Below are 17,129 nucleotides of genomic sequence, written 5' to 3'. Positions count from 1 at the left end.
ACTAAATTCCCACTGGAAGGAAGGGAGGGAGGAAGAAAGGAAGGAAGGAACAAAGAATGGGAGGGAGAAGTGAAGGAAGAAAGGAAGGAAGGGGGAAAGGAAGAAAGAAAGAAGGAAGCATTTTTCCTAACTGCAGCTGTCACCAAGTAAGCACCTACTATGGGCCAGGCATCATATTCTGCTACTATTATTATCCCCATTTTACAGATAAGCAAACTGTAGATCAGAGAAATTGACTAACATGTCCCAAGTTAGAAAGCTAGACAAATAGCAGAACCTGAATTTGAACCCGTGGCAGTCTGGCTCCCGAGAGCGTACCCATTTCACTAGCTGCCCTGCTGCCCTTACCTAGGCCTCCCTCCAGTCTGTGAGGCAGAGATTCTTAGCACCTCCCCCCAAGACAGATGGAGCACTGAGCCTCAGTAAAGCTGAGGGTGTTATTGTCGGTAGAGGCAGAGAGAGGGCGGCCATCGTCTCATGCATTTGTTCAGAGTAGTGTTGAGCTTTAGAGCACAGACCCAGGAAAAAGAGAGGAATTCTAATTGAGGCTGAGATTCTTACTAACTGGGTGGCCTTGGGCTGTTACTCACCTGTTTTTAGCCTTACCCCTTTAAAATAGGGAGGAGTATCTAGTCTTAGGGCAGTTGTGAGGATCATGCAAGATCATGAGCACATGGGAAGTGTCATTACTTAAAGTTCTTCTGCCTCTGCCTCAGAGGTTCAGATTTTGTTCAGATGCTTAACTCGTTATCCTAATTATGCAGACCAGTGCTTCAGAAACTGGCTGATGTCAGAATTACCTGCCAAAAGTGTAAATGCTTGGGACCCACCCCAGGAAGTTTTGAATTAGGAGGACCTCTTTATTTTAAATAAATTCCCAGGTAATTCTGATGCACAGCCAGGTGTGGGAGAACCAATCTATTAGCATAGACATCTCAGCCACAGTGGGGAAGGGACTCAGGTGGGTCCCCTCTCCAAGTCCCCTTCTCCCCTTTCTTGTCACCACCAGCACCTCCTCCCCACTGGCTTGCAAGTGCTCTCCCTAAATGAAGGTCTGTATGGCCTAGCCGAGTCAGTGACAGTGTCCCAAGGAGCCTGTCTTTCCAGAGGCCTGGGAACCCAGCACAGAGCTGGGAAGCAGGATGCCAAGGTTTCTGCTGTAGATTTGCCCCGTTGTGACTCACTGGTGGCCCAGGGCCAGTAGGTTTCTAAGCCTCAGTTGCCCATGGTCCACAGATAGTCAGGAAAAGAAGAGTGGCCTGTCTGCTTCCTCAGGAGTGTGTCCCTAGCACTTGACTGCCAGAGAGCAGGTGGGGTAGAGAGGCCTGGGTAGAGCAAGGGGAAGAGGTGAAAGAATCCTGCATAACTGTGTTTTCCCACTGACGTCTCTCCTTTGATGCTCACAGTGATAGGAAATAAAATCCAGCATCTACCTTGGGCCTGTAACATTCTCTGTTATCTGTCACTAGCCTTTGCTTCAATGTTATCTCATAACCCTCCCTCCTTTCTGGCCCTCTTGCTGTTCCCTGAGTGCTCCCAACTTGTTCGCATCTCAGAGTTTTTGCCCTATTTGCACGGCTTAGAATACTTTGGCAATGGATCATCACAAGTCTGGCTCCTTCTACTTATTGAAGCATCAGCTTACAGGTCACAGGCTCAGAGAGACCTTTGCTAATCAGTCACCAAGTCTAATGTGTTGTCCCAAGCACTGGGACACAGCATCCTATAGTATATCATTGAATTTTAACTTTCATCTTAGCACTTGTCATCATAGGATCTAGTTTCCTTTTTAATTTACTTAATGTGTTGCCTGTCTCCCCCTACGGTAGAATGCAAGCTCCATAAAAGCATATCCTTGGCTGTCTTATTTATTGCTGTGTCCCTAGTGCCTGAAAAGTGTTCAGTGATTGTTTGTGGAATAAATGAGTTAATGACTTTGCTCCAGCATGAATCGTGATTCCTTTTTCTGATTAGAGGACACCCAAAGTTCTGAGAGAAGTGACTGTCCCAGAACCATTCCAGGCCCTTTGTATTCTTTTTTCAGGTCCTTCCCATAAAACCTGGCTGACACACAAACCTAGCTGGGGTGAGGCTCACAGGTGTGATGAAAGCTTGGAGTTGCCCCATGAATGGGCTAAGACTGATGTGAGGGTGAGAAGGCGGAAGGTCAGAGTGTGTGAAGGGAGAGGCAGGCTGGGACAGGAGAGCAGGGTGTGAAACTGGCAGTGGTGAGGGGAAGAGGGTGACTTGGCTGTGTGTCAGGAAGTGTTTCCCTCCACCCTCCCCTGGGGAGAGCCCTGACCCCAAGGTGGCTTCGTTTTGGGGAAGCAGGTTGTCAGGCAGCTGCTGAGGGAGAATAAAGGTGTGGCCTGGGTGGTGACAATCTACTGAGGTCCTAGGCCCAATACTGATCACCAAAAGGAGCAATCCCACAGTGGCACTTGGCCAAATAGGTGACAGGTGAGCTTCCTCCTAAAAACCAGCCCAACCACACATGGAGCCTCAGACCTGTGGGGAAGGGAGAGAAAAGAGGTCTCTAAGGAAATGGAACAGTCAGTATAGAATGATTAGTAATAATAATGATAATAATAGGTCACATTTATGACAATATGTCTGGCCCTGTACTAACTGCTCTATATGTGTTCCCTCGTTCAATCTTCACGGAGCTCTCTACAAAGTAGGCATTATTATTATTGTTATTCCCATTTGAGAGGTGTGGAAACTGAGACTCAGTGAGATTAAATATCTTGTCCAAGGTCACACAGTAAGAAGCAAAGTTAGGATTCCAGCTTAGATCTGTAGTGATTCCAGGGCATTATGGAAACCTAAACCTGGGGAGAGTTGCTAGGGACAAGTTAAGAGGGCAAAGCCCCACTGACCCCTGCAGAAGTGGGGATGGGGAGGGAGAGTGGGATAGACTACGTATAAATAGCAGGCCTGTTTTTATCCCTACACATGGGCTGAATCAGGCAAGCAGCTCTATCTGGCACAATCTGAGGGCTCTGAATGCCAACCCAGCCCTGTGTCATACAACTCCCATCCCAGCGTGTCCCTGGGAGCTGAAATGCCTACTGAGAGAGTCATTTCTTTGGGTCAGGACATTGACTCCAGAAGACCCCTGTAAAAATTCATAAGTTGGAAGAAAAACACATCAATCTCCTAGCACCTGTTGAACGTGGCAACCTAGGCTAGCCAGCTGGGTTCTGTGGGAGGGGGCTCAGCTTTTATGTTGGAGAAGAAGGTGGTGTTCAAAGGCAAGGAAAAGTAGGAGGCTTGTTCCACAGCCTGTGTCTCTCCAATCCCAGAAGCCTGGGGATTATACTCAATAGTTCAAAAATCCTAATGGAGACATTGTCCTCTGGGACAAAGATGGGGAGAAGCCACTCCAGTGGCTGGAAGACTACTACTAACTTCCTTTGCTTTTGCTGGGTTGATACCAGGTGCCTGCAACTGCAACTCTGGTAACCTTGGGCTCACGAGACCTCCTGGCATTCATGTTTCTAATTTTAAATGATAAATGAATTAATTATTATTTACTACTTGATTTATCGGTAGGCAAAGAAGAGGGTTTCTGAAGCTCAGAAGATGACATGGGTGGAGATCTCTGGTTTAGAGCAGGGATGACCGGAGGGACCAGGCCTGGAAGAGGGGAAGGAATGAGGGGTGTCCAAGGGCGAAGCGCAGCTCAGCAGTCCCAAGGCTGCAGCGTGACAAGCTTATCTGGGGAAAGGTAGGAGCTGGTCCCCGCCACCTGCCGGTCAGCAGCCCTACCCACAGTCAGGCCGCGGCTGCCCTGGCCTAGTCCCGAAATATGTGAGCGCCGCCCCCTTCTCCCGCCCCTTTTCCCAGCCGCGCCCACGGGGTCCGGGGCTAGGCGGCAGGCGCCTGGAGCCGGGCAGGAGTCCCAGCGCGGGAGGAGGTGGGGGCGGGGCGGCAGGGGGCGGGGCGGAGCCTCGGCGCCTCCAGGAGCCTTATTCCCGGCCGCAAGCCCGGGAGCGCTCAGTCTACCGAGGGAGCTCCGCGCGGAAGGTAGCTGGCCATTCTGAGTGAGGCTCAAGGGCTCGGGCGGACGGACAGACGGAGTGAATACAGAGACGCCCAGCGGCCGCGAGCTCCGCGCAGATCCCAGCCAGGCTTGCACCCAGAGGCCGGCAGCAGAACGTGCCCGGCAGGGTCTCCTGCGCTCCTACCGCCCGGCTCCCGTGCCAGCGCCCGGTGGCCGCCGCCTCCGAAGTGATTGCTGCCTCGCCGCCTCCGCCGAGTCCGGGACCATGAAGCTGCTGCCGTCGGTGGTGCTGAAGCTCTTTCTGGCTGCAGGTAAGAGGGCTGCCGGGGGTCGGGGGGGATGGGGACGCTCTGTTGGGGACACGGAGGAAGATCGCTGCAGCACCCCCGGCGCGGGCCACTTGGTGGGGCCCGTGCTCCCCGGCAGGCGGGCGCCGGCAGCGGTACGTGGCGACGGGGGTCTGGGCGGGGGTTCTGAAGCGGCCTCGCCCCTCACCCGTAGTGCTCTCGGTGTTGGTGACCGGCGACAGCCTGGAGCGGCTTCGGAGAGGGCTGGCGGCTGGAACCAGCAATCTGGACTCCCCTACTCAATCTACGGACCAGCTGCTGCCCCCGGGAGGTGGCCGAGGCCGGGAAGTCCTGGACTTGGAAGAGACAGACCTGGACCTTTTCAGAGGTGGGTGTGAGGGATGCCCATCCTCGGACCCCGGTGGACAGTTGAAGAATAAGTGGATCTGGCATTTATAACGATTGGGCACACCTGTGGTTTGGGGGTTTTCATGGAGGACCTCAAGGAAAAGCCGCTTGGCCTGACAAACTCACTGGGGGGTCCTAGAATGTAGATCCTGTTGTCTTTCTTGCCCAACGTGGTCTCACATGCCACGTTGCTGCCTTTCTGGATACTCTGAGGCAAATTGAAACAGGCAAGGTGTGTGAGGTTGGTACATTCCTCTGAGGTAAGCTGGGTGATAGGAACAAGGAATGGTTGAGATGCTTTCCTTAGAGTTTCTATGAAAAAATGTGCACAAGTCCTAATTCCCACCTCAACTGACTATTATGTACAAAATAAGGTAACAGATGTGGAGATGCTAGGCACATACAAGGTGTGCAGTGTTAGTCTCCTCCATCCACCTGTCTCCAGGTTGGGGAAACAGGGGAACGAGGAACACTTGGTCCCCCCCAGGTTAGGCCAGCACCTCCTCGGGAGGCTGTGAATGCTGAGCACTGGGTCCCTAGAGAGCTGTATTGATATGCTGGGTGTCTACAAATCCTACACAAGCCTGGATACTTCCGGACCACCTTGAGTCCCTGAGAGAGACTCCAAGGGAGGAAGGGCCAAATGGGATCCTTCAACCGGCAGAGGTGCTGTGGCTAAGTAAATACAAGCACAGGGCAGAGTCCAGAGCCTCCAGTATTGCCTGCTTCCTTGCCCCCAGTCACCTGCAGAGATTCTTAAGGGTGGAGCAGGGACTGAGCCCTGGAGCCCCGGAATGACTATATTTGGTTGGAAAGATATCCACCTGTTCTAGCTCCGTCTGCTCCTCTGCCACCCTTCTTCCTTACCCAGAGCTTCCCTTAGGTGCTGTCTCTATTTAGTATACATCAAGGGTCTGCTCCAAAGCTGAGGCTGGGTTCCCACCTTCCATCCTCTCACAGTGGCCCTCTGGGGGTCACTCCTGGCCTGAACAACCTGGATTCTCCTGGCCCTCTCCTCATAGGCAGGGCAGAGCTGGGCTGTGACTCACCCTCCACCCACACAGCTGCTCCTCCTAGCTCTGCAGACCTGACTCACTGCTCCCTCTCCCCTCAGGAGCCTGGCTGTCACCCTGTCACTCTCTCCCTCCCTTTTCTTTTTTTTTTAAATAAATAAATTTATTTATTTATTTATTTTTGGCTGTGCTGGGTCTTCGTTGCTGCACACGGGCTTTCTCTAGTTGCGGCCAGCGGGGGCTACTCTTCATTGTGGTGCACGGGCTTCTCATTGCAGTGGCTTCTCTTGTTGCAGAGCACGGGCTTTAGGCGTGTGGGCTTCAGTAGTTGGGGCACACGGGCTCAGTAGTTGTGGCTCGTGGGCTCTAGAGTGCAGGCTCAGTAGTGGCGCACGGGCTTAGTTGCTCCGCGGCATGTGGGATCTTCCCGGACCAGGGCTCGAATCCGTGTCCCTTGCATTGGCAGGCGAATTCTTTTTTTTTTTTTTTTTTGAGGCAGGCGAATTCTTAACCACTGCGCCACCAGGGAAGTCCCTCTCCCTCCTTCTTCTGATCGGCTGGGCCCTCCTGCCTCAATTTCACCACAGCCATGGTCACTGGTTTCCTCTGGGCATCTGCCTCACCTCCTCACCTTCTGAGTTCTGAAAGGGCCTGGGTCTGCACCAGAGGAAACAAGAGTCTATGGGACTATGGCATCTGCCTCTTCTTTTTTCTTGGGTTTGCTGGGCAAAGACTATTTTTCAGGTCTAGGAATCCTATCACCTGAAATAAATAACTGTTATCATTTATTAAGTGCCTCCTCTATTCTAGGCACTTAACATGTTATTGTGGGTTAATTAATCCTTGCTGCAACCCTCTGAGATAGGAACACCTGTTCTCCACTTTTTACTGAGAGCTCCAGGGTTCAGAGAGATTAAGTGACTTGCCCAAGATCACATGGCTGAAATTCGAACACGGGTCTGCTGACTTCAGAGCCCATTCATTGTCTCATTCCTGGCTCAGCATCCCAGGTGCTCTGGGCTTGTCTGGAAGAGGGGACTGGGTTGTGTGAGGCAGCTTGGTGTGCTGGGAAAGAGCACTGGATATGGAGTCCAGAGACCACATTTCAGATCCCCAAACTGTAGGACCTTGGGCAAGTCACTGCCTTTCGGGACCTCAAGTTTTTCATCTGAAAATGGAAAGCCATATTTTTTGAAGTCAATTCCACCTTGAGGATCCTAGGACTCCAGTCTAATGTATGATGCTCATCCTTCTGCCAGACATGTGGCTATAGCCATAGACAGCAGGCACATTTTTTCTGCTGGGACAGGGGAGGGGAGACTTGTGTCAGACCCCTGGGCTGATGGGCATAGCCCATGATCAGTCCCAGCTGGATGTCTGTGTGAGGTTGTTTTTCCCTTTTTAAGTGTGGAAAGAATGGGGAGAGTTATCATTGTTCTAGTTCCTTCTGATAGTTCTTTACTTTCCATCTTTCTGCTTCTTGTGCACTGTACTCCCCATCCTAGGGAGCTATAAACAGGACATCTGGGGATAAATGTAAATGGACCTTTGAGAGAAGTGGTGAGCTGCAAATAGCACACAGAGCAGGGTAAATTTTTGCTTGATGTCAAAAAAGCAAGACTCTTTGAAATTAGCACACTATTGTAAATCAACTATAGATCAATAAAAATATTTTTAAAATTAAAAAAAATTTAAAAAGCTAAAACAGCAAATCTCTGACCAGGGGTGGCCTGCTTGCTGTCCCTGAGCCTGGTTCTGCTCTGGGATCATGGTACGCTGCTGCTAATGGGTACCCCAGAGAGGACCACCTGGACATGGGCACTGTTCTTATTTTAGGAGCCTCTTCCCTCTAAAATACCCTCCAAGTACCTTCTCCAGAAGCAATTTTTTATCTCTGACGCTGTCTTCCTGCAAATGGGTCACTGAGTGCAGCATCAGGAAATGAGGCTGATTTAAGGCCAAAATAGAACCAAGTGGGCGTGGGGGAGTAGGAGATGAGGATGGACAGTGGGGTGGGGATGAGGTCAGTAGAATTGCCCAATCAGCTGCAGTTACTCAGCAGAAGCCTGCATTCTTAGAATGAGGTCCTATTTTTTTTTTTAGTGTCACTTGGACCCAGTAGTCTTTTTTTTTTTTTTAACATCTTTACTGGAGTATAATTGCTTTACAATGGTGTGTTAATTTCTGCCGTATAACAAAGTGAATCAGCTATACATATACATACATCCTCTTATCCCCTCCCTCTTGCGTCTCCCTCCCACCTCTCTAGGTTGACACAAAGCACTGAGCTGATCTCCCTGTGCTATGCGGCTGCTTCCCACTAGCTATCTGTTTTACATTTGGTAGTGTGTATATGTCCATGCCACTCTCTCACTTCGTCCCAGCTTACCCATCCCACTCCCCGTGTCCTCAAGTCCATAGAATGAGGTCCTTAAACTGAGTTTATGAAATGCCTTCCTTGGGACCCCCCAGCCTCTACTTCCTCCACCACTTTTGGGAGGTCTGCCCAGTCTTCCTTCAGCTCTTGGGAGGCACTGAGCCGAGAGGCCTTCCCAGGCCTCTGACTTCAGGTAGGATCAAAACGTCCTTCCAGACACTGTGCTGTTCTGATTTTCTTCCCCTGAGGGAGTCAAAGACTTAACAGGGTACTTTTCTACTGCAGCTGCTTTCTCTTCCAAGCCACAAGCTCTGGCCACACCGAGCAAGGAGGAGCGTGGGAAAAGAAAGAAGAAAGGCAAGGGGTTAGGGAAGAAGAGAGACCCATGTCTTCGGAAATACAAGGACTTCTGCATCCACGGAGAATGCAAATACGTGAAGGAGCTCCGGGCTCCATCCTGCATGTAAGTGTCTCTTCCCCGGGGCTGACTGTTAACAGCTCACTCTTTGTCAGCCTGGTGGCTGTTCCTGGTTGTCACTGTTCCTTGAATTCATAAATCCACTCAGTTTCTTCTCAACCTCTGGGAGGAAGTTGGGAGGAGGGGAAATATTTTTAGTCAGCGGAAGGGGCTCCCCCCAGCATAGGATGCAATTTCCTGTGGCGTGGGTTTGTGACGCTCTTTCATCTTTGGGGGCATTTCCTGCTTGCTCAGAAATGAGCACATGCTAGGAGAGCTGACACCTGAAGGCAGGTTCTTCATTTCTGCCTCATGCCCTACTCCAGATGGGAGAAGCCAGTAGGAAACATGGCAGAGTGGGGCTCCTGGGTGGAGTGGAGCTCCCGTGGCCTTCTTTCCCAAGTCCTGCAGGTAGGTATGAGGTGCATTTGGATATGTGCTATGCAGGTATGTGTACTCAGACATATGTGCATGTGAGTGAGCAAATGTGGGTTGATTCTAAGACATGGCAGGACTGTAGAGAAAGCAATCATTGTGGGAGCAAGGAGAAGCCCCTCCTCCCTTCTTCCTCACCCTGGCGAGGGCCAGGAGGTGGGGGACATGGTGGGTATTGACCTTTGGCTACGGGGGTGGGAGAACACTTCCTTTGTGTAAGATTAACGGAAAATAGAACCCAACTCAGTAGGCATCAGCCCCCGGTCAGGCAGCACCACCCCTTCCCTGGGCAGGGGTGTGGGTGGAGAGGCCATGGGTTCCCCAGCCACTCTGCTAGGCCAAGCTCAGCAAATGGCTGCCTTGGCAACCCCTCAGGGGTGACGACACTGCCATGCTCTGTGGCAGGCATAATGTCGCCACTGTGCCTGAGACCAACACCCACATCAGGCTGTAAACATGCACTCTCTTCTGCTGGGCCTGAGTTTCTGTGGAGTGGCAGCCTCGGTGACCTGGGAGACTCTGGACAGAGTCAGGAGATTGCTGTGTGCACACCGCTTCCCAGCCTGTCAGGAAGGCTGGCTGCCTCGCATCTCTTCTGCTGTGATTGGTACAGCTCCTTTGGGTTTTTTTTAAAGCTTCCTTGTCCCATCTGATCTCATATAGCAGAGTTGCCCTGTATTTGGCAATTGTCAGACAGACCCATCACCCCCCTCCATGTCTACAGTCACTTGTGCATCCTCTCCTTTCATATCCGTGTCAAGAGCTTGGTATTGGAGGGGGTTGCTTAAGAGTGACCTAGACAGTGGGAGGGAGATGCAAGAGGGAGGAAGTATGGGGATATATGTATACATATAGCTGACTCCCTTTGTTATACAACAGAAACTAACACAATATTGTAAAGAAATTACACTCCAATAAAGATGTTAAAAAAAAAAAAAAAAGAGTGACCTAGACAGTCCCCAAATTATTCTTCCAGAAGTCTTGAGACAGGGTAGGGAATGTTTGTCCTAAATTTGTAAACTGGCCTCATTAGCACAGGGTGGAGGCAGTGACTCTGAGCGTAGTCAAGATGGATCGAGGCCAGAAATCTGTCTCGGCCGAACTGGTCCAGGGCGTTGGTGGACGGACTTCCACCGCTCAGCTGAGAACCCTTTTAAGGCTGCTCTCCTGGAGAGCTGAGCTTGACTGATGACCTAATCCCAGAGAACCTAGATAGTGGTGTCCAGGGTCAAGGTGACCCTAGGGATGGTGATGGTAACTGTGACAGTGCCTTCCTTCCTTTGCCCTGGAGCTTTACAGTTTACATTTAATATGAGTTGAGCCCAACAGGTCTCTGTTGAGCACCTACTTGGTGCCAGCTCTTCTAGGGGACGGGAAAATACAGCCCTGTATTCTCAAAAGCCCTCTGCTGGGTAGGCAGGGCTTGCTGTCTGTACTTGAAAGATGAGGAAACTGGAGCCCGGAAGTAGGAAGTGATTTGTCTGAGATCAACAGCTAAATAAAGTGTGTGGAAACAGGACAGGCACTCAGGTGCCTGACTTCCAGTCCAACATGCTTTTCATGCCCCCAGGCTGCACTGGGTGTTGGATTGCGTCCTTCTTCCCTGTCTGTTCTTACAGAGTTGGAGTATGATTTTACAGAGGGCAGCTATTATACTAGAGGTCTCCGAAGGCTTTTACTAATTGAAGAGCATGGAATCTGATGTGAAGACTCTGTATCTGCTTCCTAGGCAGATTTTCAAGGGGCTGGATTCTGTGTCTGGCTTGGCTGCCTCCTGCCTCCTGCCCTTGGTACTCAGGGCAGAAGGCAGCAAGAAGACACAGAGCTCCTGGTTTGGGAGAATGTGACATCTGGGCACCTACATCTGGGACGCTTTGTGGCTCCTTCTTGCCTCCAGACCCAGCAACCACCAGCCGGGGTGTGTCAGGCTGCCGTGGTGAGCTTGAGGCTGGCCAGCTTCCTAAACCGCCCTCTGCAGCCATCACCCACAGGAAAACCCTTTTGTGTCACCAGCCAAAAGTTGCCCTCAAAGAGCAGTTTCCTGGGGCTCCTGATGAGCTGCTGACCCAGAAACTGGCTGCAAAGTTTCCTGTGGCTGGAGGAAACCTGGGGACAGTTAGCCTGACGAGGACTCAGAGCTGGAAGAGAGACAGGCCTGAAGGCTCTACTTGGCCTCACTGCCCAGATGCCAAGAAGGAATGGCGAGCGCCCTTCTCTTTGGCTCCATCTGACTTTGGTGCTCCCTTCCTCAGGATATGGGCAGTATCCTCCGGAATCTGATTATATAGTAACTCCCACACATGTGGGACTTGGCCTTTTATTAAGTGCTTTTATTTGTATTATCTCATTTGATCTTCACAAAGCTCTAGTGAGATAGGCATTTATCATTCCTGCCTTTCACATGAGAAAACTGAAGCTTGGAAACGCGACCGTAACTTGCTCCAGATCACCTGGCTAGAAATAGCAGCAGGACCAGTCTGGAACTCATGTATTCTGAGTCCCCTCCACCAAATGGTGCCCCCTCCACCTCCTGGGGTAGGGGTGGAGAAATCCAATTTGGAAGATGTCTCTGTACTCTAGAGGGTCCTTGCTTCTGTTGTAATACAAGTTCTGAAATGGGCCACAGACGTGGGTAGGAGGAACACATCCCAGTTTGATGGGTCACTGGCTCTGGGCAAGACACACGATCTTACCCTCACCCTGGGATGCTTGGAATGCTCCTTCCCTGGGGGAGCCAGAAGTTGTCTGCAAAGGGAGGGGGACGTGGGTAATATTAGGATGTTTACATTATTATCCTTTTGACTCAGGGTGGGGGTGGAGGGATTATGTAACTGAATTGCGGGACTCTGAGGCCAAGCTTTATTTCTATCATCTGAGTAAGTACCTGTGGGGTTTGAATGATGGGCTGGAAGTGAAAAACAGACTCAACTTCAGCTTCCCTCCCCGCAGGAAAGCACAGTCTCTGAAGTCAGCCAGACTGCTGGGTCAAATCCTGGCTCTACCACTCACTACCTGTGTAATCTTGGGCAGGTTATATAATAGAAGTTTAGCCTCAGTCTCTTCATCTTTAAAATGGGGATAGTAACTCCTACTTCATAGAGATGTTTTTTAAGATTACATGAAATGATCCTTGTAAAGCAATTAGCACAGAGTACTTGGCTCATAGTAAGCCTATGTAAGTAATGTGTAAGTAAGCCTATGTAAGTAATGTGTAAGCCTATAAGTAAGTAATGTGTGCTATTAATTGTTATTTATCATTCAAGATAACAGTAATAATAACTGAGAGAGCAGAGTTAGACCGCTCTCTGCTTCTGCTCCAGAAACCCATCAAGCCCATTAGATATGTGTTTCCTTGGGGTAACCTACACTGTTCAGAATGGAAAGAATTATGAATTTGGAATTTGGCCCTTCTGCTCCCTAGTTGTGAAACGTTTCGCAAATCATTTACTCTCTCTGACCCTAATCTTAGTCTTTCAATACGTAAAAGAGGTTATACCTGGCTACCAGGGTGTTATGAGTCTCAGTTAAGCTAGTCGATAAGGATAGTGTCTTATAAACTGTAAAGTGCTTTGAACAAGTGATTTTCCAGGGGTGCTCCTAAGAGCATCCTCTATGTCCTGGCAGGATAGGGGTCATTGTTTTGTCCACCTGGGCCAATGGGACAGATGCATGGAGAGGCTGGGCAAGGAGCTGTGTGCTCTGCTGTGGGCCTGACCTACATTTATCCTGCAGTGAGATGGTTCCCCGAAACACCCAGGAGGAGCTGGGAAGGGAAGAGGTGCTGGGCAGGAAGGCAGGGGCGGCCCGGCCCCTGGGTCTGATAGGTCTGCTCGTTGGAACTTTCCTGATACCTCTCTGCAGGAAGAAGGGATTCCTTGCTCTAAGGAACCAGATGCCTAACCTTTTCCCCAGAGGATGTGCAGTTCAGATTAGAGGGCCACCGGGTTCTCGGTGCTTCCTTCAGCAGTTAGTGGCCTAAAGTCCCCAGGCAGACAGTGCCACTGCATCCCTGAATGGGCATTTATGGATGTGTGTGGGCAGCACACTGAGCTTACCGTCAGACAATCTGTGGCTATGTCTCTGCCCTGCTGTGTGACTGTGGGGAAAATAGCTCTGCCTTTCTGTAACATGGGCTCCTGCCTACATCAAAGGATCTCTGGGACGCTCAGATAAAGAAAGGGATGTGAGGGAATTCCCTGGCAGTCCAGTGGTTAGGACCGCGCTTTCACTGCTGAGGGCCTGGGTTCAATCCCTGGTCGGGGAACTAAGATCCCACAAGCCGCGCCGTGCAGCTCCCCCGCAAAAAAAGAAAGGGACGTGAATGTGCTTGTTCAACTGTAGGCACTTCTCAGTCTTCCCAAGGGCTTCCAGGAAAAGTTTTGTGTTAGAAGAGGCAGTTGCCATCTGATTTATTTCTTGAGTAAGAAAAGCCAAGGGTTTTTTTCTGACAGTCTAAAATGTACTGGCAGGACAGCTAGGCAAGAAGATGTTTTCTCGGTTTGTTTGCTTTGTCCTGGGATGAAGTAGGCCTGATAGCCCAGCGTTCAGAGGCCAAAGGCCAAAATTCAGCTTTCAAGTTGGGCCTTGCACCCAGGGGGAGCTGGGAGTTAAATGAAGGAAACTTGAGAAAAATGACTTCTGGCAAAGGAACAGGGCCTATTAATAGGCTGGGCAGTGGCAGAGGGACTGGACGCTGGAAGCATTGGTGGGGAAGGCTGGGTTTATTTCTGGGTCAGAGCGTTGAGGGGCCTCACTACAGGGAGTGATACTGAATCCCCTCAGTTCAACCCACCAGCTCTTGTGCCCAAGTCCTCTGAACATTTTAACACACATGTAATTAATCATCCACGCGTGGAACAATCTAGCCAAGACCTGAAGTCCTCCTTTGCTTTTTCCCTGCCTGGAGCAGGAATTTTGTGCCAGAGAACCAAAGGAAATGAAGAAGGGGAGGGCGTGGAGTGAAGGAGGAAGGCCACAGAGCCTTTAGAGGGGCTTCTAAAGAGTCTTGTACTAGAGAAGGCTAGAGGAAGGACAGGCATCACAGTTGGGGACTGACAGGCTGAAGCTGTGAGGAGTGGGCTCTGGCTTATGTAGGTGGCCCGTTGCCAAGAGTGAAGCCAAACCACTAACTTCATCTCTGCTTTGTTCTGTTTTGAACCAGCTGCCACCCGGGTTACCATGGAGAGAGGTGCCATGGGCTGAGCCTCCCAGTGAAAAATCGTTTATATACGTATGATCACACCACCATCCTGGTTGTGGTGGTCGTGGTGCTGTCATCCGTCTGTCTGCTGGTCATCGTGGGGCTTCTCATGTTTTGGTGAGTGTTACAGGCTGTTTTTGCAAATCACTTCTATTCCTCCTCCTCCAGGATCTTCTACCTGATGGTCACATGAGCCCTCTAACCCCCCAAATCCTGGGCTAGGAGTCTGACTAACATTCCTGGGTACAGGCTCTCCAAGAACCTGGCTTCTCTGGTATGACATATGTCCAGTGTCTAGAGCCCAGGGCAAAAATTGCCAGGCCACAGGAGGTCCTGCTTCTCACAGCAGGCTCAGCAACCCACCCATGGAGCCACATCTTCACACAGTTCGTTTTCCTGACTCTGTTCTCTGATGGCATTAGGGTGTGGTTTGGTAGTCAGGGCATGGGTGGTGCTATTGGTGTATCCTTCCAAATCTGAGGCATCTAGTCCCCAGGCCATGCTTTCAATCCAGCTTATATTCTAGACTGAGGAGACCTACTAAGCACTCTGTGCCCATTTACAAGCAGTGCAACTCATCTGTTGTGAGACCTGGATCAAGTTACCTGTCTTTCTAAGGGTTGTAATCTTTCAGTGATTGTAATCTCTGTTCCCCTACCTCATAAAGATGTTATGAGGATTGTATAAATGAGGTGAAGGTTCTTAGCAAATTGTAGCCTGCCATTAGAGAGAGGCATCCTTTGGGGCAGTTGGACCTTTGGCCAGAGGTCTGTTGAGCTGCCGTATCCTCTGGGCTTTTCCAAGTATGGAGAGAATCACTGGGCCAGAATCTTTTGGAAGGACAGCTCTGGGACCTGCACCCTGTTGTAGCAGGCAGAACTTGCTCAGAAAACTTACTTTCCTCAGGTACCACAGGAGAGGAGGTTATGATGTGGAAAATGAAGAGAAAGTGAAATTGGGCATGACTACGTCCCACTGAGAGAAACCTGTGCTCAAGGTAATGGTCCATCCTTTGCCCCATGGTACCATCACCACCTTTCCTAGATCTGTTTCTAGGCATGCTGAATTCTTCTCTTGACCTAGGAGTTAGGGGGCAGGCTACTATGGAGTCAGGGTCCCACTGCAGAATTGTTTTCAAAAAGGTTCTCGGTGCTGCATCTCCACTTAGGGTGGAAGTTGCTAGAGAGATACCCAAGACCAATGCCTGAGAAGACAGCTTCTCTCGTCCTCGTCTCTTCTCCTTCCCACCCCTTCCCAGAAGATCTTTCCACTTCTTAAAGCTGGACCCAGGAGACTCTTAAGACCTCTTGAGCTGGATGCAGCTTTAAATGCCTTCTTCTTGTGCTTTAGGAATCAGCTGGGGACTGCTACCTCTGAGAAGATACAAGTTGATCACAGACTCTGCAGAGGGGAAGGACTTCACAACTAGCCATGAAGATTCCTTCATCCCCAGCTGCCATCTAAATTGGGCCTCCCATAACTGCTTTGCCAAAATACCAGAGCCTTCAAGTGCCAAACAGAATATGTCCAGTGGGATCTGGGTCAGAAGAAAGCAAAAGTGAGGGACCTTCGTGCCCTTCTGATTCTCCTCCACCAAGCCCTACTTACCCCCATAAGTTTGTTTAAACACTTGTCTTCTGGATTAAAATGCCAGTTAAATTCCATATGCTCCAGGATCTTTGCCTGAAAAAAAAGAAGGAGAGGAAGAAAAAGATTCGGGGACTGGAAGAAAGTAACAAAGATTGAGAAGCCATGTACTCAAGAGGCCACCAAGGGATCTGCCATTTGGACCCTTCAGTGCTGGATTTGATGAGTTAACTGTGAAATACCATAAACCTGAGAACTCTGAATTTTGGGACTTCTACCCAGATGGAAAAATAACAACTATTTTTGTTTGTTTGTTTGTTTGTAAAATGCCTCTTAAATTATATATTTATTTTATTCTATGTATGTTAATTTATTTAGTTTTTAACAATCTAACAATAATATTTCAAGTGCCTAGACTGTTACTTTGGCAATTTCCTGGCCCTCCATCCTGCATCCCCCACCATCTGGCTCAGCATTACTCTCCTCTGCTGCAAATGTGAGATGGCTCTGTGATCCATCTGTAGTAATCTATTGTCTGTCCACATTTCGGAAGATCTTCCACGATCTGAGTGCCACAGGGGGAGTTCTGTATGGTCAGGATGTGATGTAGGAACTAACTTTGTCAGATCCACTCTATGAGTTGGACGGCAGTCTTGCCTAGGCGATTGTGTCTACCGTTTGTGTTTTGAAAGCCCAAGGTGCTGATGTCAAGATGTAACAGATATCGGTATTCCCCTGTGTCCTCTCCCTGCCCAGTCTCAGAAGAAGTTGGGCTTCCATGCCTGCAGCTTTCCTGGCCCCTCACCCTCCATGGGCCCAGGTCCACAGAGTGGGAACTCACTGTCCTTTGTGTCAAGACATTTCTCTTATCCTGCCATTCTTCTGGTGCTACTCCATGCAGGGGTCAATGCAGCAGAGGATAATCTAGAAAAGGTATTAGCAAAGAAAAAGGCTGAGGAGGAACAGGAAACATTGGAGCTGACTGTTCTTAGTAATTGATAACCTACCAGTTGCTACAGAGAAGGTTGGAGGTGAGGAGGGCTTTTATGTAAACCCACCCACCTAACCAAAACTACAAAGGTATGCTGTCGTGGTCCCTTCTGGAAGTTTCTGGTGCCATTACTGAACTGTTACAAACCTGAATTTCCAAACCTGGTTTATATTTATACTTTGCAATTCAAATAAAGATAACCCTTACTCCATAACCTTCTGTGTGCTTGTTTTAACTGGGAGCTAGTTTAACGTAGGTATTTTCTAAGCCCATAAATAGCCCAGGCCTATTTATGTAAACTATCTCAGTATCCCCAACAACCCTATGTAGGAGGTACTATTGTCCCATTTTTCCAGAATCGGAAACTG

At 49.8% G+C, this 17,129-nt stretch overlaps 1 protein-coding gene across 2 annotated transcripts; it reads left to right on the top strand.

The window, feature by feature from the left end:
• The first annotated feature begins 3,994 nt into the window (after window positions 1–3,994).
• HBEGF (heparin binding EGF like growth factor) lies at window positions 3,995–16,975 on the top strand. 2 transcript variants are annotated; one of them, XM_036847147.1, is made up of 6 exons: window positions 3,995–4,317; window positions 4,508–4,681; window positions 8,377–8,554; window positions 14,145–14,300; window positions 15,090–15,180; window positions 15,534–16,975. In XM_036847147.1, exons 1-5 carry the CDS (start codon window positions 4,272–4,274, stop codon window positions 15,160–15,162), a joined length of 627 nt encoding a protein of 208 aa, XP_036703042.1. In that variant the 5' UTR covers window positions 3,995–4,271; the 3' UTR covers window positions 15,163–15,180; window positions 15,534–16,975. The 2 variants fall into 2 exon arrangements, with proteins under 2 accessions (XP_036703042.1, XP_036703041.1); XM_036847146.1 differs by lacking the exon at window positions 15,090–15,180.
• The last annotated feature ends 154 nt before the right edge of the window (window positions 16,976–17,129 follow it).

This window comes from Balaenoptera musculus, chromosome 3, assembly GCF_009873245.2.
Source record: "Balaenoptera musculus isolate JJ_BM4_2016_0621 chromosome 3, mBalMus1.pri.v3, whole genome shotgun sequence".
In the NCBI taxonomy this organism is placed as follows: domain Eukaryota; kingdom Metazoa; phylum Chordata; class Mammalia; order Artiodactyla; family Balaenopteridae; genus Balaenoptera; species Balaenoptera musculus.
Note: the sequence above shows the minus strand (reverse complement) of the source record. Positions and strands in the feature narration are given on the sequence as shown.